The sequence below is a fragment of the Arctopsyche grandis genome, chromosome 6, assembly GCF_051622035.1.
Source record: "Arctopsyche grandis isolate Sample6627 chromosome 6, ASM5162203v2, whole genome shotgun sequence".
Lineage (NCBI taxonomy): Eukaryota > Metazoa > Arthropoda > Insecta > Trichoptera > Hydropsychidae > Arctopsyche > Arctopsyche grandis.
Window position 1 is genome coordinate 5,385,155 of NC_135360.1, and position 20,706 is coordinate 5,405,860.

The 20,706-nt window shown below is 39.6% G+C and overlaps 3 protein-coding genes across 5 annotated transcripts; all 3 read left to right on the forward strand.

Annotated features, from left to right (window-relative positions):
- Positions 1-4,387: 4,387 nt before the first annotated feature.
- On the forward strand, positions 4,388-6,667 carry LOC143913244 (uncharacterized). Of its 2 annotated transcripts, none has more exons than XM_077432920.1 (3): positions 4,388-4,603; positions 4,676-4,999; positions 5,078-6,667. In XM_077432920.1, exons 1-3 carry the CDS (start codon positions 4,496-4,498, stop codon positions 6,233-6,235), a joined length of 1,590 nt encoding a protein of 529 aa, XP_077289046.1. In that variant the 5' UTR covers positions 4,388-4,495; the 3' UTR covers positions 6,236-6,667. The 2 variants fall into 2 exon arrangements, with proteins under 2 accessions (XP_077289046.1, XP_077289047.1); XM_077432921.1 differs by having other exon boundaries at positions 4,404-4,577.
- Positions 6,668-11,170: 4,503 nt separating this feature from the next.
- LOC143912825 (uncharacterized) lies at positions 11,171-14,629 on the forward strand. Of its 2 annotated transcripts, XR_013260660.1 has the most exons (4): positions 11,171-11,381; positions 11,456-11,779; positions 11,860-13,519; positions 13,627-13,773. XR_013260660.1 is itself a non-coding variant. In XM_077432246.1 (3 exons), the coding sequence occupies exons 1-3, from the start codon at positions 11,271-11,273 to the stop codon at positions 12,826-12,828; spliced, it is 1,404 nt and encodes a 467-aa protein (XP_077288372.1). In that variant the 5' UTR covers positions 11,171-11,270; the 3' UTR covers positions 12,829-14,629. The 2 variants fall into 2 exon arrangements, 1 of the variants encoding a protein (XP_077288372.1); XM_077432246.1 differs by having other exon boundaries at positions 11,860-14,629.
- A 4,037-nt stretch (positions 14,630-18,666) lies between these two features.
- Positions 18,667-19,287, forward strand: LOC143912534 (uncharacterized). Its single transcript, XM_077431820.1, has one exon. The coding sequence runs from the start codon at positions 18,667-18,669 to the stop codon at positions 19,285-19,287; it is 621 nt and encodes a 206-aa protein (XP_077287946.1).
- The last annotated feature ends 1,419 nt before the right edge of the window (positions 19,288-20,706 follow it).

Consider the following 20,706-nt stretch of genomic DNA (forward strand, 5'->3'; position numbering starts at 1 on the left):
ATGTGTGATTTTTAATTTTATTTCGACGAAAGAAAAAAAAACCCTTTGACAAATCACCGACAACCGACATCGACAGTTTTTTTTATTAAATGTTTCATCGACGGCCGAAACACAGTAGTATATCGTGACGACTTTTAAGAAATAATAACAAGGTTTTTTTTCGCTAGTAATCAGAGAAATTATAATATTTCTCTGTTTGTAAATGTGTATCGTCGTAATTCAAAACATTGTTGTAATTCAAAACATCAACGATGATATAATTTTAGGTCAATCTTGCTCTTTAGCTTAATTTTGATATTTAATTTCAATTTTTTAATTTAATTTTTATTTCGATATTTTGTACGCTACTGGTTTTTAAAGTTGGCCCAAAATCGTCGTTGGTTTGGTCCGTACGCAGCATAACGTAACGTATTTTCGCGCTTAGAACGGCTCCCACGTGTGGGGAGCGAATGGCGAACAAGTGTCCTTCCAGGAAATGCGTTAAGATCTGTTCATACATAACAGCAGTGTTCAGACTATGTCTGATGATCGGCTTTCGTGGCTTTACGACCCACGATATTTTTGTGCTGGCCACCCTGAGACAGCGGTTGGCACACAAACTGACAGTTGTCGATAGCGGTTTGGCGCGTAATCACCCCGGTCCTTACGGGGCCCACCTCGCCACCGAAATCACCAGCTAGAGGCTGGTGAGGGCTGTGACGATACTTGGAGACCAGCTTTAGTATCCGTCCGGTGTGCACCAGAGGAAGCTTGGTCTGTCTTCGTCCAGAAGGCAGACAACTGAGCTACGCGTGGCCAACCTCAAAGGGCACGCGTGGTTACTTTGTTACTCCCCCCCTGTCCCCCCTGATTGATCTCTGTATATATATATATATATATATATATATATATATATATATATATATATATATATATATATATATATAAAATACAGTCACCATACAAACAGAATTACAACCTGTTTTCATTATTATACAATTTCCCGCCTTTGTCCTGTATCACACTCACTTACGCACACTGTACGAGAGAGAGCGAGATATACATCGAGCCGAGCCGACATCAGCAGAGACCAGACCACCGACGACGAAGGAAGGCACCTTGAGGAGATCAGCCCCGCCCAAGCTTACCACTAGCTATTTCACAAAACCGACTTCGGGGGTGCTCTCGAGTTGAACATCCCTGGAGTCTGTACAAGCAGTATCCGTTTACATCACTACACGTCTCCGTCTCGAATACGCCAGTTCTATTCATATTTACCGACACAGCACGGTTCCGGCATTTTGGCCGAATGCAAGGCAAAATCGGCTTACGTATACATTTCTGAAGCGCGACGATAAGACCCAAATTAGCTTGCGTAGGGGCCAAAATAAAACGTTTCTGAAAATATTCAATTGCGTGTGCGTAACCACACGTGAGCAATTGACACATTAAAATTCGCAACTAAGGTGACAGTAAGTTATCAAAAATGTTTCACCTATCGAATGAAGATTTTTGTACGTAATTGCATTGTTTCTAGAGTTGTGCCGGCGGGAAAAAACCCGGCTTATTCCCGGGAATAAACCTTTATCTTTATATTTACCTTTATCTTTATGTTTGAAACTCGGCTACTACTGGCTTGAAACTCGAAATTCCGTGAATTTATCTTTCAATATAAAGATGGTTCGGTGATTACTGGTCACAAAGTACTCGTCATGAAGTCACTAAAATCTCTATAACGGAACATTTGACAGCCGAAAACTCCATCATACTAACGAGAACTTAAGTGCCAAATATTGTGTATTCGCGATTTTCATGGCAAAAATTGTCTTTGTGGCCACGGGAATGTGACGAATAGTCCAATTACCATAAAGATATTGGACGAATTTACCTTTCGGTCTCCTTATTTTCGGTGAAAGCGTTATTAGTGGAATAGCATTCGGTGAATGTACTTCGGTGTATAGCATTCGACCAATTTACATGCTCCCTGTTATTTTTGTGCTTAATTGTGAATTATGGGTGCATTATAAAAAGTGTTTTTTTTTTGTTACATTTACAATTCTATGTTAAACAATAAAAATCTATTTACAAACTTATTAATAACAAGAACAAAAGGAAAACATTTTAAGTGGAACTATTCGATATTTTGATGCCGCAAATTTATCTATTTTATTATCACAATCTAATAAATTCACGACGTCACTTTCAATGAACATCACTGTTAAATTATTTAAGTTATCTTTATTTAACGAATTCGTTAAATTATTTTTAACTCGTTTCAAAACTGAAAATTAACGTTCACCACTTGCATTATACATCTATAGGAAGCGTTAGGAAAATTCTTAAAATTGTTTCAATACCCGGAAACGTTGACTTTAAACCTCGAGGTTATAATTTATAAATATCGACAGAATTCGTAATATTTTCACTTTGACATATGCCATAAAATGTACAATTTTAACTTTAAAATCATTTTTATATTTTGAAATTATTCGTTCAACACATTCGTTAAATTCATTTTCAATTATTTCGAAATTAAAAAATAATTTAAAATTTTTTAGCACACTATCGTAAATTGAATTTCTTCTTGTTATTTCCGAAATTAATGCATCACAATAAAGTTTACTTTTTGACTAAAATTAACTTCATCGCATATCTCCCCAAATTGCAATTTTCTTTTTTTACGTCTAGTGTCTTTTATTGCTGATGTACTCGTATTGCTGATTTCACTGAGCAACAAAAAATCACGTTTTTGAGTAACCAGAGCGGAAACTAACCAATGAATATGATTTTGAGTTACCAGAGCGGAGACTAACTGAAATTGAATATGATAATGGTTTTTGTTGGTTTGTGATCGTTTACGAGATATTAGCCAGCAGCATAGCTCGGTCGTTAAGCTTCTGCCTAACACCGAGAGGCACCGGGTTCGATCCCATGAGCTGACCTCGACTGAAAAGAATTTTCTGAGTATATCTGTAGTGCTGCTGGTCAGACCTGGATATTTGTGACTCCAGGTCGATCGTTTCCTATCAGAGTTTGCCAATTTTCTATGATTTCATTGTTGAAACGGTTCCCGATTAAAAATTGGCTAAAAACCTTCCTACCTAGCGAATTTTAAAAGTCAACGTTTCAAAAGAGATTTTATCATTGTTCCCAACAACAAATTGTGCTACATATTTTTTAACGATTTATTTTTAAAATTGATGCGTTGTAATAATTTATACCACAAATTAGTTAGCAGTGCCGTATCATATTCATTAAAATATACTGCCAACTTTTTGCCTCCAATTTTCCCATAGGTTTATGGGGGATGAACGAATGAGACGACTGGCATGTTAACGCACGTGTTTATTATATGACAGCTAAAGGCAGAGTGGTAGTGGCTCTCCGAACCCAACCGGGTTGGTCCCCACTCGCAGGAAGGCAACCAAACTCGACCATGTCGTATAAGCGAGCCGCCACAGGTTTTTCAAATTCAGACGTACTGATTTTAATAAGAGCTTGTTTATTATTTTGATAGTTTGATTTTAAAGCAAAAACAGCATCTGCTCTAGATGCTCATCGCGTACTGTTTATTCTTTTTAAATGTTGGTTATTCGAAATATTACTTAAAAAAATATTCTATAAGCTTTAATAAAATCAAAATAATATAACGCACCTAAACAGGATTCTGCAGCATAGTTCCCAATTAAGTTTAGGTATGACTAGCGCATGGTATAAAGGTGGTTGTATTACAATGATGTAATATTCTAGCCTGCAAACCTTTGAATTTTCCAACCATATTGGCTCCATTGTCATATGATTTTCCCCTACATTTAGAAATATCTAAATATTCAGATTCGTGTTTTTCAATATTTAAAAATCCAAAGAAACGCTCTTTTATATCTCTATTTTTATCCACAAATCTCAAGATTAATGCTAACTGGTCTATATGAGATACATCAGGAGTTGAGTCGACTAGTGAAACGCATAGGCTTTGTAGTGAAATGCATAGGAAATTCCGAAATACATATGATAATTTTTCTTAGAACGATTTGGAGACCCCTTCAATTTGAAGGCCACAGATATGCACCAATTCCGCTGTGCGATAATCTGCCACTGCTTGCACTACTACTAATACTACATACGGTACTATTACATTATCGCAAAAGAAATCTAAAATGGATGAGTTGAAATATTTAGATGTGATTTTAATCACGATTTCAGGCATGCAATCAATATGGAATTACAAACAATAGAATATTCAAAAAATATAAAAGTTGTGCTAAAATAGTCATATTATCACATTAACCCTTTCCTCTCCGAATTGAAGGGCAGATACAATAAATGTGACTAATAAAAACGAAAGCGAGAAAATTTTTAAAGTAATGAAGTAACAAAATATCAATTTAGATTTAGAGTACATGGCTGTACACTGCGTTCAATTTAGACCAAATCTCGACGATTATTTTTTGACAGCTGTGTTACCAATTGACGTTTCCATATGTCTCGTTCGAATTAGCGATTTATTATCTGAATTATGGAATGCAGACTTTGTCTCCGTTCTGCTCCAGTCGAGTCCTCTGTGTCCATCCATGATTATCCTCATCCACTAGTTCAACGTATTTTGGCCTGCTATCAGCTACAAGTCCATTACAAATACTTTTAACAACTCAACCGGTAACACAATAGAGACTCATTGCTATTATTTATTTTACAGGTTAACAGAGATGATTTGTTGCCAGATACGATATGTCTTTTATGTAAAAACAATCTTGGATTGTTAAGCAATTTTAGAAACATGTGTATTCAGAATGAAGAAACACAGAAACTAAGGCTAGCCGAGATTTTCGATATCAAAACTGAAGAAATTATATTGGACGATTTAAATTGGAAATACGAGATCGGTATAAATTCGACATTGAATGTCTGTCAACCAGCCGTTGACAATGATATCAATGAATCAAAGTCAAGCAATCTGGGAAAACAGTCTTCGGAAGGAGATCATTCAAAGCAAAACGCCATATCAATAAAAAATGAAAACGTCAGTAAAATTTCAAAATTTGGCGCTTAAGCGTAACAGACATGCCATTAATTGAACAATTGTTGTTTTATTTTACAGATACTTAGAGGAGAATTCACGCACGAAAACCAATATAGATGTGAAACTTGTTCTAAATTATTCACTGGCAAAGCTAGTCTCGTTGAGCATATGAAATCTCACAAAGGGTTAAAACCTTACAATTGCGAAGCTAGGTTCAAGTGCGAAATCTGTTTAAAGTCGTTCTCACACAAACATACCTTTCTAGGTCATATGAATATCCACAAAGGAATAAAACCGTACCAATGCGAAGTTTGTTTCAATTCGTTCTCTTATAAGTCTAACTTCTACAGTCATAGAAAAACTCACTTCGAGAAGAGACGGTTCAAATGCAAAATGTGTTCTAAATTGTTGAATTCAAAAGCTACCCTCGTGGAGCATATGAATTCCCACAAAGGAATGAAACCATTCCAATGTGACGTTTGTTTGATTTCGTTCACTCGTAGGTCTAACCTTAATACACATACAAAAATTCACACCGAGGAGAGACAGTTCAAATGCGAAATCTGTTCTAAATCGTTCATTGGTAAAGCCAACCTCATCGAGCATGTGAATTCTCACAAAGGGATAAAACCATACCAGTGTGGAATTTGTTTGATTTCATTCACTCATGGGTCTGCCTTCAGTAGACATGTAAAAACTCACACCCAGGAGAGACTGTTTAAATGCGATATTTGCCCAGAGTCGTTTTCGATTAAGCGTAACCTAGTGAATCATATGATATCTCATTCCGAGATAAAACCATACCACTGCGAAATTTGTCTGAATTCATTCGCTTGCAAGTATAGGTTCAAGCGTCATGCGAAAACTCACACCAGAGAGAAACTATTCAAATGCGACATTTGTTCAAAGTCGTTCACCGTGAAGCATAACCTAGTGTTTCATATGCAATCTCACACTGGGAAAAAACCATACCATTGTAAAGTTTGTCTGGTTTCATTCACTCGCAAGTATACGCTCAATCTTCATGCAAAAACTCACAATGAAAAGACAGAAGACTCAAATGGAAAGAAATCACTCGAATGCGAAATTTGTTCGAAGTCGTTCACTGTGAAGCGTAACCTAGTGGAACATTTGAATTCCCACAAAGGAATAAAATCATATCAATGTGAAATTTGTCTGGTTTCATTCTCTCATAGGGTTAGCCACTGGCGACATGTAAAAAGTCACACCAATTAGACACGATTCAGATGCAAAGTGTGTTCCAAGTTGTTCATTGCTAAATTTTATCTTATGGAGCATGTGAATTACCACAAAGGAATAAAATCACACCGGTGTGAAGTTTGTTTGATTTCATTCACTCATGGGTCCGCCTTCAGTAGACATGAAAAAACTCACAACAAGGAGAGACAGTTCAAATAAGACATCTGTACACTCTTAATTAAGGATGACAAATTACTCGACCTTTTTAGTATTTGGGTAGTCGAATATTTCTCAAAATTACAAATGGGAATTCCTTAAATTAGGGATTAAAAATTTAAAAAATCCAGTCATAAATAAATTTTATAGATAGACGAATATAAAATGAAAAAAAAATAACGTTTTTGATTCTTATATGCCAGATTCGGAATATTCTTCAAATATTGTGAATCAAAATATTGTCATCAATACAAAAAAAAAAAAACTAACAAAAACCTCAGTCCTCAAAAATGAAGTTTTATGGACAGTTTTAGGGCTCGTATTTACATATGAATTCATTTTTTTGAAGTCTAAATGAATTGATGGCACCTTGTAATGGTGCTTACGGACTAAACCAACGACGATTTTGGGCCAACTTTTTAACCAGCAGTAGCGTACAAAATATCGAAATAAAAATTAAATTTTAAAATTGAAATTAAATATCAAAATCAAGCTAAAGAGCGAGATTGAGCTAAAATTAGATCATCGTTGATGTTTTGAATTACAACAATGTTTTGAATTACGACGATACGCATTTACAAACAGAGAAATATTATAATTTCTCTGCTTACGAGCGAAAAAAATATTGTTATTATTTCTTAAAAGTCGTCACGATATACTACTGTGTTTCGGCCGTCGATGAAACATTTAATAAAAAAAACTGTCGATGTCGGTTGTCGGTGATTTGTCAAAGGGCTTTTTTTTCTTTCGTCGAAATAAAATTAAAAATCACACATTATCCGATAAAATTTACCTCTGAAATGATTTAATTAATTGATTTATTTCGACGAGAGAAACAATTGAAGAATAAAAAAAATTCTTTTGATAACGTACCGGGTTGGGACCATCGCTCGGTCACCCATACTAACACATGATATATTCTCAGTAACTGCGCATTACGGGGAAGTAAAAATAATAATTCTTTGATTTTTTTTTCGATCTTAGTGCGTATCTTCGTAAGTCAAAACATCTTCGACAAACAAAAGTCGAGGATTACCTGTATGTGATTGTTGATGATCTAATTTTAGGTCAATCTCGAAAATTTATTTAAATTGAGCATGTTCTGTTTTAACTTTCAATATTTTATTTTAATTTTAATATATTGATTATAATTTTATTTTGATATTTGAATTTAATTTTAATATAATAATAATATTTTTAATTTTGATATTTAATTTCATCTTTTAAATTTAATTTTTATTTCGATATTTTGTACGCTACTGGTTTTATCCTGCTGGTTAAAACGTTGGACCAAAATCGTCGTTGGTTTGGTCCGTACGCAGCATAACACTATGGTCTCCGCCTCGTCAGTTGTCAGCAATGCCAATGTTTAGGTTGGCAGTCGTGCAAACCACCCACCCGAATGGACTTCCCTTCGAGCGAGACGCGTGTCGCTCTCTAACCATCCGACCTTCAAGGGATACAGACGTGTGCCCAGCAGCCTTCTGAGCCGTCCCCCCACTGCGGTACATCAAGGCTCCATCTAGACGACGAGCAGCCAACCAGGAAACCCTACGACAGATACACGATATCCCAGGTCAGTCAACGGTTTCCTCTACAACGCGTTCTCTGGAAGGACGACACCTGTTCGCCATCTCGCTCTCAACGTGGGAAAAGACGATGTTTCAGGAGAGGCAGCGCAAGCGCCTCCTTCACAGTCGACTCCACCATCGACAGTTCCAGTAGACGGCGCGATGCTGATGGATATGATGGAGCAGGTGATCGCCTCCTGCACTTCATCTGTTCTCCCCACCGTCGTTTCACATCCATCGGTCGCGGTGGGAAACTTCGCAAATTGCCACAGAGTCCGTTGACGCTTTCTTAGACGCAGTAGAAATATACAAAAACTGTTGCTGCGTTTAGGACGAAGATGCTCTCCGAGGCTTACCGATGTTGCTCGACAAGAATCAGCTGGGCAGTCAGGGGTTTCCTGCTGATCCAAGGCGTTCTCTATCGTCTTAGTCCCGACCTAGAAATGGAGGAGGCTCAGCTGATGGTACCCGTTGATATACGCGGAACCATCATGAAGGAGCTGCATGACGCACCTACGGCCGGACACACTGGAATCGCGAGGACCATCAGCAGTACTTTCCCGGAATGCGGAAGTTCATCGCCGATTACGTCCGCACCTGCGTTGAATGCCAACAGTACAAACCCAACAACTTGAAGCCCACCGGATTAGTACAAACCCCCGTACCTGCTCAACGTTTCGAAGTGCTAGCCATCGACCTTTTCGGTCCGCTACCTGCTGGCAAGCAGGGCTAGTGGTGGATTTTTTTGGTAGAAGACGTTGCCAGTAAGTGGGTTGAACTATTTGCTCTCCCAGTCGCGACCGCGGAGGAGTGCGCAAAAGTTTAAATAGAAAAACTTTTCCTTCGGTACAGACTACCGCGGCGAATCATCTCAGATAATGGAGTGCAATTCGTCGCAGAGGGGATGCAACACAGGCCATGTCTACCTTTGGAGTGAAACAGAATTTACTGCCGTTGTATCACCCGGAAGGAAACCCAGCGAAGAGAAAGAACCGCGACCTAAAGGTTCAGCTCCCTATGTTAGTAAAGAACCAGCATTCAAATTGGCCGCACGCCTTGCCATCCATCCGATTTGCCATGAATTGTGCAATCACGCAAGTGACAAACCAATCCCCTGAATACCTCACGTTTGCATGAGAGCTACGGTCGCCTCTGGACGTACTCCATGACCTAGGCGCGGTTCTGGCTGCTGATAACTACGTTCTCCAGATCTAAGCTTTAAAAGTCAAGGAATTTGACCCTTAAAGCCCCTACCTGGCCAGGGAGGCCGGGATTCCGGCACCGGTCGTGCCGAAGCGAAGAAGAGGGAGACCCCGCAAGCAGCGACTTGCGTAACCACAGGCAGCGATCTCTATCCAAGTTCAGAAGCGGGACGTCTTCCTCTGAACTCGAGAGGGGGAGGATGTAAAACTACGTTATCCTCATCGTCCCGTCAGTTGGCAGCAATGCCAATGCTTAGGTTGGCAACCGTGCAACCCCCCCCCCCCCCCCGAATGGACTTCGTTTCGAGCGAGACGAGTGTCGCTCTCTCGCCATCCGACCTTCAAAGGGACAGACGTGTGCCCAGTTCCAGAGAGCTCGCCATCAGCCGCTGTGACCAGACCGGCAAGGCTCCATCTAGACGACGAGCAGCCAACCAGGAAACCCTACGACACATACACGATATCCCAAGTCAGTCAACGGTTTCCCCTACATCGCGTTCTCTGGAAGGACGACACCTGTTTGGCATCGCGCTCTCAACGTGGGAGCGGAAAAGACGGTCATTACGACCTTATTAAACCCAGCTTTAATGTGAATTTTCGGCATTGTTTTAAGTTTATGTACAACTTGGAATTGAATTAAAATAAATGTTATAACCCTAATGAATATGGATTATTTTATTGTACTTACCTATCCAGAACACAGATGGTATAAGAATGATAAATAAAAATGTGCATTAAATATTTTTAGACACGGCCACACACCTCGAAACTAGAAGCTAAGTATTTCTGCTTCCAAATTACATTTACAAAATTTAGCTTTCGTATTATAGACTTCTCGCTCTTCAAATTGTACCGCAAAACACTCGACAGTTTTTAGGTCTTTTCTCTTAAAAATTGAAAACATGTTGACAACATTATTATTGTAGGGTTCGGATATAGGGGGGATTGCGGGAGGGAGACATTAAAAGGTGATCTTTAGTCAACCTTATACGTTTATTACACATTAAAGTATACACACGATGCGCGTACGCATCCAGCCAACCGGCGGCGCGGCCACAACTCAACTCAGTCTGTTGGCGTCACGTTGCGCCAACCTATAACAGTGAACACAGATGTGTACCACTGCCTGTCATTACTAGGCACCGGAGCCTGAGGGGGCCGTGTATTGTTCAAAGGTTGTAAATGCATTGTTACAGGTTTGCCGAACCTTTTTTACAAAGGATTTACAACAATGGAACAATAGATAGCACTGTGACTATCCTACCTCTAGTCATTACACTTAACATTACACTCAATAAGGTCTGTTCATACCTATCCAGCACGACCCGTATCCTGCAGTTGTCATGCAAGTGCGGATAGTATTCTTTGGTACATTCTATATGGACGCGCATGAGTGCGTAAATGCGCATGCGCGAATGGAGAATGAATACGTCCATATAATGGATACGGGTCGTGCTGGATAGGTATTGTGGCGGCTCGCTATACGACATGGTCGAGTTTGGTTGCCTTCCTGTGAGTGGGGACCAACTCGGCTGGGTTCGGAGAGCCGCTACTCACTCTGCCTTCAGCTGTCATAAATAAAACACGTGCATTCAACATGCCAATCGTCTCATTCGTTCATCCCCCATAGTATGAACAGACCTTTACACATCAAATCCCACATTATACTACAAATCACTTTTGCACTACTGCTAATACAACATACGATAAGATTATATTATCGCAAAAGAAATCTAAAATGGATGAGTTTAAATTTGTAGATGTAATTGTAATGACGATTTCAGGTATGGAATTACAAACAGTAGAATATTCAAAAAATATAAAAGTTGTAGAAACATAATCATATTATCACATTGAACCTTTCCGCTCCGAATTCAAGTGCAGATACATTAAATGCGCAAATAAAAACGAAAGCGACGAAAAATTTAAAGTAATGAAGTAACAAAATGTCAATTTACATTTATAGTACATGGCTTTACACTGCGTTAAATTTAGACCAGATCTCGACGATTATTTTTTGACAGTTGTGTTACCAATTAACGTTTGCAAATGACTTGTTCGAATTAGTGATTTATTATCTGAATGATGGAATGCAGACTTTGTCTCCATTCTGCTCCAGTTGAGTCCTCCGTCTCCATCCACGATTATCCTCATCCACTTGTGCAACGTATTTTGGCCTACTATCAGCTACAAGTCCGTTACAAATACTTTTTACAGCTCAACCGGTAATACAATAGAGACTTATTGCTATTTTTTTTATTTTACAGGTTAACAGAGATGATTTGTTGCCAGATAAGATATGTCTTTTATGTAAAAACAATCTTGGATTGTTAAGCAATTTTAGGAACATGTGTATTCAGAATGAAGAAACACAGAAACTAAGACTGGCCGAGGTTTCAGATATCAAAACTGAAGAACTTATGTTGGACGATTTAAATTGGAAAGACGAGATCAGTATAAATTCTACATCGAAAGTCTGTCAACCAGCCGTTGAAGATAATATCAATGAATCAGAGTCAAGCAATTCGGGAAAACAGTCTTCTGCAGGAGATCATTCAAAGCAAAACGCCATATCAATAGAAAATGAAAACGTCAGTAAAATTAAAAAATTTGGCGCGTAAGCGTAACAGACATATGCCTTTAATTGAATAATTGTCGTTTTATTTTACAGATACCTAGAGGAGAATTCACGCACGAAAATCAATACAGATGTGAAACTTGTTCTAAATTATTCACTGGCAAAGCTAGTCTCATTGAGCATATGAAATCTCACAAAGGGTTAAAACCTTACAATGGCGAAGCTAAGTTCAAATGCGAAATCTGTTTAAAGTCGTTCTCACACAAACATAACTTTCTAGGTCATATGAATACCCACAAAGGAATAAAACCGTACGAGTGCGAAGTTTGTTTGGTTTCGTTCACTCGTAGGTCTAACCTTAATAGACATACAAAAATTCACACCGAGGAGAGACAGTTCAAATGCGAAATCTGTTCTAAATCGTTCATTGGTAAAGCTAGCCTCGTCGAGCATGTGAATTCTCACAAAGAGATAAAACCATACCAATGTGGAATTTGTTTGATTTCATTCACTCATGGGTCTGCATTCAGTAGACATGTAAAAACTCACACCCAGGAGAGACTGTTTAAATGCGATATTTGCCCAGAGTCGTTTGCGATTAAGCGTAACCTAGTGAATCATATGATATCTCATTCCGAGATAAAACCATACCACTGCGAAATTTGTCTGATTTCATTCGCTTGCAAGTATAGGTTCAAGCGTCATGCGAAAACTCACACCGGAGAGAAACTATTCAAATGCGACATTTGTTCAAAGTCGTTCACCGTGAAGCATAACCTAGTGTTTCATATGCAATCTCATACTGGGAAAAAACCATACCATTGCAAAGTTTGTCTGGTTTCATTCACTCGCAAGTATACGCTCAATCTTCATGCAAAAACTCACGACGGAAAGAAATCACTCAAATGCGAAATTTGTTCAAAGTTGTTCACTATGAAGCGTAACCTAGTGGAACACTTGAATTCCCACAAAGGAATAAAATTATATCAATGTGAAATTTGTTTAGTTTCATTCTCTCATAGGTCTAGCCACTGGCGACATGTAAAAAGTCACACCAATTAGACACGATTCAGTTGCAAAGTGTGTTCCAAGTTGTTCATTGCTAAAGCTTACCTTGTGGAGCATGTAAATTCCCACAAAGGTGTAAAACCATACGAGTGTGAAGTTTGTTTGATTTCATTCAATCATGGTTCGCCTTTAGTAGACATGAAAGACAGTTCAAATAAGACATCTGTACACTCTGAATTAAGGATGCCAAATTACTCGACCTTTTAAGTATTTGGGTAGTCGAGTAATTCTCCAAACTGTACCTGGGAATCGACGAAATCAAAAAAACTAAAAAATCGATGGGCAAAAATAATACTTCTTATATTCCAGATTCCGAATATTCCTTAAATATTTTAAATATTTTTGTCAATACAAACAAAAAAACTAGCAGAAAAACTTCAGTCCTCAAAGAAGGAAGTTTTATGAACAGTATTTGGAATCATATTTACATACGAATTGAAATTTAAATGGATGTATTGCACCTTAGTATTTCTTTCTAGTTTTTGTAATCCAATAATGAAAAAGAATACATTTAATTTTTAAATTTAAAGACGGACACAGAGGGGGGTTGTAACAACAATCGAACCCCCTAAATTTCGTTGCCGTTTGAAAATTATATATTGATTTAAAAATATTTTTGTCGCGGCGTTCAAAATGGCTGTCCTTTTGTTACCCACAGCTGGACAGTCAATTCGCCAAACAATTGATGGGCTGAAAACCAGACTGGTACAAGTGACATTTTAATAAAAAGCTGGTTTAAGTGCTAAAATAATAGCATTTCATATATGCTATTATTTTAGCACTTACACCAACATTTTTTTAAAATGTCACTTGTACCAGTCTGGTTTTCAGCCCGTCAATTGTTATTTGTCAGGTGTCAGGTGCAACCTGAATAATTCCAGATACCAGGAAGTGAGAGCGACAAGTACGGAGACGAATTCTGAATAGTATTAAAAAGCGAAAGAAAAATAAAAAAAAACTGTGAAACAACGTGAGTAGAACGGATCGAATTAATTTCCAATTTTTTAATTAGCTTTGAAACAATTGTTGATATTTTAGATGAAATTTCAAAGTGAAACGATTTAAATGCATCAAGCAAAACCAAAACCTTAACGAATAGCATAACTCAAGTTGAATTTATTATTGCCAATCTCTGTATTTCATTTTTTTTTAACTTTAAGTGAGATTTTCCAAAAGACTTCAATAGATATAGACCAGACCAGGTCAAACTGCGGCCCGCCAAATTGTTTGGTTATTAGAGGATCACTTATTTTTTATGTTGAAATTCTTTTTCATGATAGTAAATAATGTACATATATCTATAAGTAGTATTTTACTTGCGGCCCGACGTTCATTTTTAATTCCAATGCGGCCTCCATTCGAAAAGTTTGCCCGGGCCTGATATAAACCATGTCATATATTTAATAAAAAAATAGTTAAAACTCAAGGAAATTAGAAAAAAACTGAGATTTGGAGCTATATAACATTTTTGAATAATCTAAATTAATTTGTGAACATGGTGGTCCCAAGGCAAACAAAACGCCAACTGAACAGGAATAATATAGCAAATCAAGGTCTAGAAATTTTTTTAAAAATGTTAGACAATCTTATTATGGACGTAAAGATTCGTTTTTCAACTCATTTAACTAACAATTTACAAATGAACACTTTAATCCTTAGCGTCCTTATAAATATTAACGAGAATTTTCTCAAAGAAAAAAATCTGAAATGAAAAAAATGTGCAATAATTTAAAAAATAATAATTTATATGTATATGTAATATGTGTAAAAATAAAAACGAGAACAAACGTCCCCTTACGTTCGGGCTGTTTATATTTAAATTTAATCCCATAAATTCCTTTCATCTATTCTTGGGAACTTAATGTTCAAGTGAATCGATACATTGTTTTTATTTTTATATTACCATTTGTCCATTGTATTTTCATTATTTTCATTCATCATCAATAAATCTTCATTGCATTTTTATTTATCGCCCCCCCCCCCCCCTCCCCCCTATAAAAAATCCTTAGATCCGACCTTGCTTAAATTATCCACTCTCATATGACTGTTAGTACATAGCTGTTTACTTGTATGTACACAGTACACATAAAACAATCTGTACGAAATGGCTTAAATACTTTTAAAAATAAAGAACATACATAGTTTGTATATTATGTGACGAAGAAAGAATAAAATTAATATTTAGGAGTCTAGTATGTACGTAGTAGGGTTTCTGTATTGACAGAGTCTGGCATCCCGGGACACGTAAAAAACTTTTTTTCAATTTATAATATATTTTTAATTAAAAAAAAAATTGTATTTGTGGCGACCCCATAGAAGAGGGTGGCAACACCGGTCGCCATGGTTACGGCAGTCGAGCTGTCATTCGACCATTCGGCCCTAACTCGTGGGGGAGGAACTACCCTGTTCCCCCGAGACCCACAGTGGTGACCCCGACGTGATAGACAGCGCGCACCCCCATCCCCCCCTATTATTCCCGACAATTGTGGAAACACGATGTCCGACGGCGAAGTAGGCGGGGAGAACAATGTGCAGAACAACATGGAGGAAAACGCGGAGAACAGCGACCGCAACCAAAGCACGGTAAATCTTGACTTTTTGGGGGCGCCCGTGCCCCCCTTTCCCCCCTTTTGGGCCGAGAACCCCCAAATATGGTTCGCACAGATGGAGGCGAGCTTCGAAGCCGCCAGAATCACTAGCGAAAACACGCGATACTGCAGAACAATCGCGTGTTTGCCTCGCGAGGTGATGACGGAGATTTGGGACATCCACGTGGCCCCCCCGAAACTCAAGCGATATACCTTCCTGAAGAAGGAAATTTTGGAGAGGTTAGGAGTCGGCCAACGACAGAGACATCGCAGACTCCTCGAACGCGAGGAAATTGGCGACAGGAAGCCATCACAGTTCCTGAGAGACCTCCGGATATTGGCGGCCCAGGAAATGTCGGAGGATCTGCTGAGAACCACGTGGGAGAGCAGGCTGCCAGAGGGACTAAGCTTGCAACTGGCAATGAGCGACGAAACCGATTTGGATAAGCTGGCCAGGAAGGCAGACAGGTGGTACGACAGCAGCCCCCACGTGGCAGCGATGACAGACCGCAGAGAGAAGAGGCGGCAAACCGATGATGAGTATGTGACACGGGGAGAGTTCCAAACATTAAATCAAAAGGTAGATGACCTGACTACGATGATGGGACGGCTACTACAAACGAACGAGACGAATCGGAAAGAATCAAGGCCATCACACTCCCCAGCGAGGAGCCGACGCTGGCAACCACGACAACAGAGTCCCCGAGGCCGCAGGAACACGCCACCGCGCAGGTTTAACCAGGCGGAAAACTTCCAGGGCAGGCGCTAATGGCGGAAAGCAGCCCCAGCCCCACTTCTTGCCGCCTATACGTAACAGACAAGGTCAGTAAACTACGGTTCCTAGTCGACACCGGTTCTGACCTGTGTGTCCTTCCGAAGTCAATATTGCCGGGTCGCAAAATAGCGACATCATACCTTCTATTCGCCGCGAACGGATCTACGATAAAAACGTACGGTTGGAAGGAGGTAGACGTAGACTTGGGACTACGTCGGGTATACAAATGGAGATTTGTAATAGCCGACGTATCAAGGCCTATTATTGGCGCTGATTTCATCAAACATTTTTGTCTTTTGATTGATTTGAAAAATGCGAAACTGATGGATAATCTCACAACTGTTTCAGTGAGGGGCCGAGCAATAGGAACAGCAAAAGTAGAGCAGGTGAAAGCAATTTGTGGCACATCAACATTTCACCATCTACTAACAGAGTTTCCAGAGATAACGCGGCCGACAGGAAATAAAAACAGAACAATGAAACATCATACTGTGCATTATATCAGAACCACTGAAGGACCACCAGCAAGTTGCAAGCCGCGCCGCCTCGCACCGGAGAAGTTGCAGATCGCAAAAGAGACTTTCAAGACCATGTTGAACGAAGGAATCGCTCGACCATCAGACAGTAGTTGGTCATCAGCATTACACCTAGTACCTAAGCACGACGGAGAATGGAGACCATGCGGGGACTACAGAGCGTTGAATGCCCGCACTATACCAGATAGGTATCCAGTACCGCATATAGAAGATTTCGCCAGTACCTTATATGGCAAGAAGTTATTTTCTACAATTGATCTCGTGCGCGCATACCACCAAATCCCTGTACACAATGAAGACATAAAAAAAACAGCAATTTCTACCCCGTTTGGGTTATTTGAATTCCCGTTTATGTCCTTCGGACTCAGAAACGCGGCACAGACCTTCCAGCGGTTTATGGACGAAGTCCTAAGGGGATTGGATTTCTGCTACGTATATATTGACGACGTGCTGGTAGCGTCAGAAAACGAAGAAGAACATATTAACCACTTACGAAAACTTTTTTCACGGTTTCAAGAATATGGCGTTTTAGTCAACACAGCAAAGTGCGTTTTCGGAGCAAAAACTGTAAGATTTCTAGGATACGAGGTGTCAGAAAATGGAACCAAACCCCAAGCAGAAAAAGTAGCTGCGGTGAAAAGATTTCCCCGACCAGCTACAATCGAACAATTAAGGCAGTTTTTGGGGATGATAAACTTCTATCGGCGTTTTGTTCCGGGTGCTGCAAAATTGCAGGCGCCCCTCAACGAGTTGCTAAAAGGGTCTAAAAAGAAAGACAAGGCAAAGATTGCATGGACCAACGCGTTGGAAGAAGCATTCGGAAAGTGCAAGGATAGCTTATCAGACGCAGCCCTCCTCAGCCACCCAAAACCAGGGGCAGACTTGGCATTGGTGACGGACGCATCAGATGTAGCACTCGGAGCAGTCCTACAGCAGAAGATGCCCGAAGGGTGGGAGCCGTTGGCATTCTTCACAAGGAAATTGTCAGGAACAGAAAGGAGATACAGCACTTACGACCGGGAGTTGTTGGCAATATACAGTGCAGTCCGGCATTTCCGCCATATGGTAGAAGGAAAATTTTTTACTATTTTCACTGACCACAAGCCTATTATATACATGTTCCAACAGAAGCCAGAGAAATGTTCGCCAAGACAGTTTAGGCACATAGACTTTGTAGGCCAGTTCACAACAGATGTTCGACATGTATCGGGAGAAGAAAACGTGGTAGCGGATGCACTGTCAAGAATAGAAGCAATTTCCGGGATGGACTTTCAAGCAATAGCACGAGCGCAGGAGGATGACACAGAACTGTCACAACTGCTACGAGATCCCGACAAGCAGTTTGCCAAGATACCTATTCCAGGCGAAGAGACGACCATCTATTGTGATGTATCTTCAGAAACGCAACGGCCGTACTTGCCAGCGAAATTTAGGAAACAGGCGTTCGAACTAATCCATCAATTGGCGCACCCAGGGGTAAAAGCATCAGCTAAATTAGTGACCCAACGATATTTCTGGACGGGTATGAAGAAAGAATGCAGAAGATGGGCCCAAGAGTGCATATTTTGCCAGAAATCGAAAATAACAAGGCACGTCATTGCACCTGTGGGAGAGTTCCAGCCACCGGAAAATCGATTTGACCACATTCACTTAGACATAGTTGGTCCCTTACCACAGTCCGCCGGTTACAAGTATTTATTGACATGCGTTGACAGGTTTACTCGCTGGCCAGAAGCTATCCCTATGGAAGATATCACGGCAGAAACGGTTGCAAAAAAAATTCGTCAGTGGTTGGATTGCAAGATTCGGATGCCCCCTACGAATAACTACCGATCAAGGACGACAATTCGAGAGCACCCTATTCAAGGAACTGAATAGGTTGACGGGATCGACACACATAAGGACAACCGCATACCACCCTGCAGCAAATGGGATGGTAGAGAGGTTCCACAGGCAGCTTAAAGCCGCGATCATGTGCCACCAAGACGAAGGGTGGACGGAAGCCCTACCAACAGTGTTACTGGGAATCCGATCGGCATGGAAGGAAGACCTTAATGCCACGTCAGCAGAACTGGTATATGGTCAACCGCTACGGCTACCGGGAGAGTTTCTGGCTCCACAACGAAACGGAGGACCCAACACAGCGGAACTAGCAGAGAGATTGCGGTCCCAAATGGCGAGGTTGAGACCCAGTCCACCGCGGCGCCATGGAACAAGATCAACCTTTATCTTCAAAGACCTGCACACCAGTGATCAGGTGTTCCTGAGACACGATGCTGCCAAGGGTCCGTTACAGCCTCCATACGATGGTCCATACAGGGTGTTGAAGAGGGGACCGAAGCTCTTCACACTGAGAATTAAGGATTCCAATGTCACCGTATCGGTAGACCGCATAAAGCCGGCATACATGGAAAGCAGCGGAGAGCCCCCAGAGAGAGCAGAGAGAGCCCCCCAAGAAAATGCAGAACCACAGCAAGAAACTGGCCGACAAGCAACCACACGGACTGGCAGGAGAGTCCGGTGGCCAGCCCATCTGGACAGCTACATCCCGTAGTTGTCGCGACGGCTACGCAATGTCGCTGGGGAGGGAGTGATGTGGCGACCCCATAGAAGAGGGTGGCAACACCGGTCGCCATGGTTACGGCAGTCGAGCTGTCATTCGACCATTCGGCCCTAACTCGTGGGGGAGGAACTACCCTGTTCCCCCGAGACCCACATATTTATTTGCAAAATATAAAAAAAGTAAACAATACATAATATATCTATTAACAGGAAAAAATGTAATTATAAAAGTAAACTTATTTAAAGTAGCTTGTTAAGTATACTAAAATATTTAAAAGTGAATCCAAAAGTGTATTTCTAGATTTGGTACAAAAATTTCCAGCAATGGCAAAAACTCAGTTTCGGTCGAAGTTGGTTTTATTGTTAAAAGGGATGAAAGCAATTTTTATAAATTATTTCTCTTGTCATCATGTATGTATATTTTAATTTCTTTTTTAAAGTCGACGTTATTTTGTATATTTGTCTTTGATTTATTTTGACTCCTTATTTAATTCTTCATTTAACGTCAAACACATCATTGTTTCATCTTCATCCGAATCTAAAAGAGTTTCTTCCATTGTGGAATCGTCAATACAAGAAGGATATACTCGCTTCATAATAGTTTTACCGTAGGATATACATTCGCTTTTATTACAACATTTAAAGAATGTTTTGTTAGGTATAAAATTAGAATTATTTCAAATTTGTGTTAAAAAAACAGTTATAGGCTCTAAGTTCTTCGATTTTAATTTTCAAATTCGTAGAATAATTAATCAGTAAGGTTAAGTCCTTCGGTATTGAGATTTTCCAAAAATATAATTACAAGAAACGATTTTGGCCAAACGCACAGAACCATTATGCTTATAAAACTTCCACGTTCGGGGAATGCGCTGTACTTATTGCTGAACAACAAACCCTTGAGAATATTTTACGATTTTTATTGTATTTGATTTATTATTTCCCTTCGTGCAGCCTTTAAAATGTTGTATATTTTCAATATTTTTTTAAATCCAATTCCTAGGATTCGAGATAAGAATTCCCGAGACACGGGACAACAAAAATTCCGCGAATTCCCGGGAATGTCTGTCTCGGGTCGACCCGGGCCAGAAACCCTAGTACGTAGTAACACTAGATGAAATTTCGAGATCATGCGAAAATTCAAACTCGAGATTTTGACTGATTCGAACTCAAAATCGATCACTGATTGTCATGATCTAGAAAAAAGGTTGAAAAATAAGTTTTTTTAAAAAAATTGTCACAAAGAAATTTACAGAACAAGTTAAAAAATTCCGTGAAAAAACACTTCAAAGTAAATAGCAAAAAGGCTATCTGGCTGAATTCAAGGGCAGATTCAATAAATGTGACAAATAAAAACGAAAACGAGGAAAAGATATAAAGTAATGAAATACCAAAATATTTTTATACATTTAGA

Coding starts and splice junctions, on each gene's coding strand:
- LOC143913244 (XM_077432920.1), top strand. CDS start 4,496: ATGGAATGCAGACTTTGTCTCCGTTCTGCTCCAGTCGAGTCCTCTGTG. Junction 4,604..4,675: donor TGGCCTGCTATCAGCTACAA/GTCCATTACAAA, acceptor TTTATTTTACAG/GTTAACAGAGATGATTTGTT. Junction 5,000..5,077: donor TATCAATAAAAAATGAAAAC/GTCAGTAAAATT, acceptor TTTATTTTACAG/ATACTTAGAGGAGAATTCAC.
- LOC143912825 (XM_077432246.1), top strand. CDS start 11,271: ATGATGGAATGCAGACTTTGTCTCCATTCTGCTCCAGTTGAGTCCTCC. Junction 11,382..11,455: donor TGGCCTACTATCAGCTACAA/GTCCGTTACAAA, acceptor TTTATTTTACAG/GTTAACAGAGATGATTTGTT. Junction 11,780..11,859: donor TATCAATAGAAAATGAAAAC/GTCAGTAAAATT, acceptor TTTATTTTACAG/ATACCTAGAGGAGAATTCAC.
- LOC143912534 (XM_077431820.1), top strand. CDS start 18,667: ATGGTAGAGAGGTTCCACAGGCAGCTTAAAGCCGCGATCATGTGCCAC.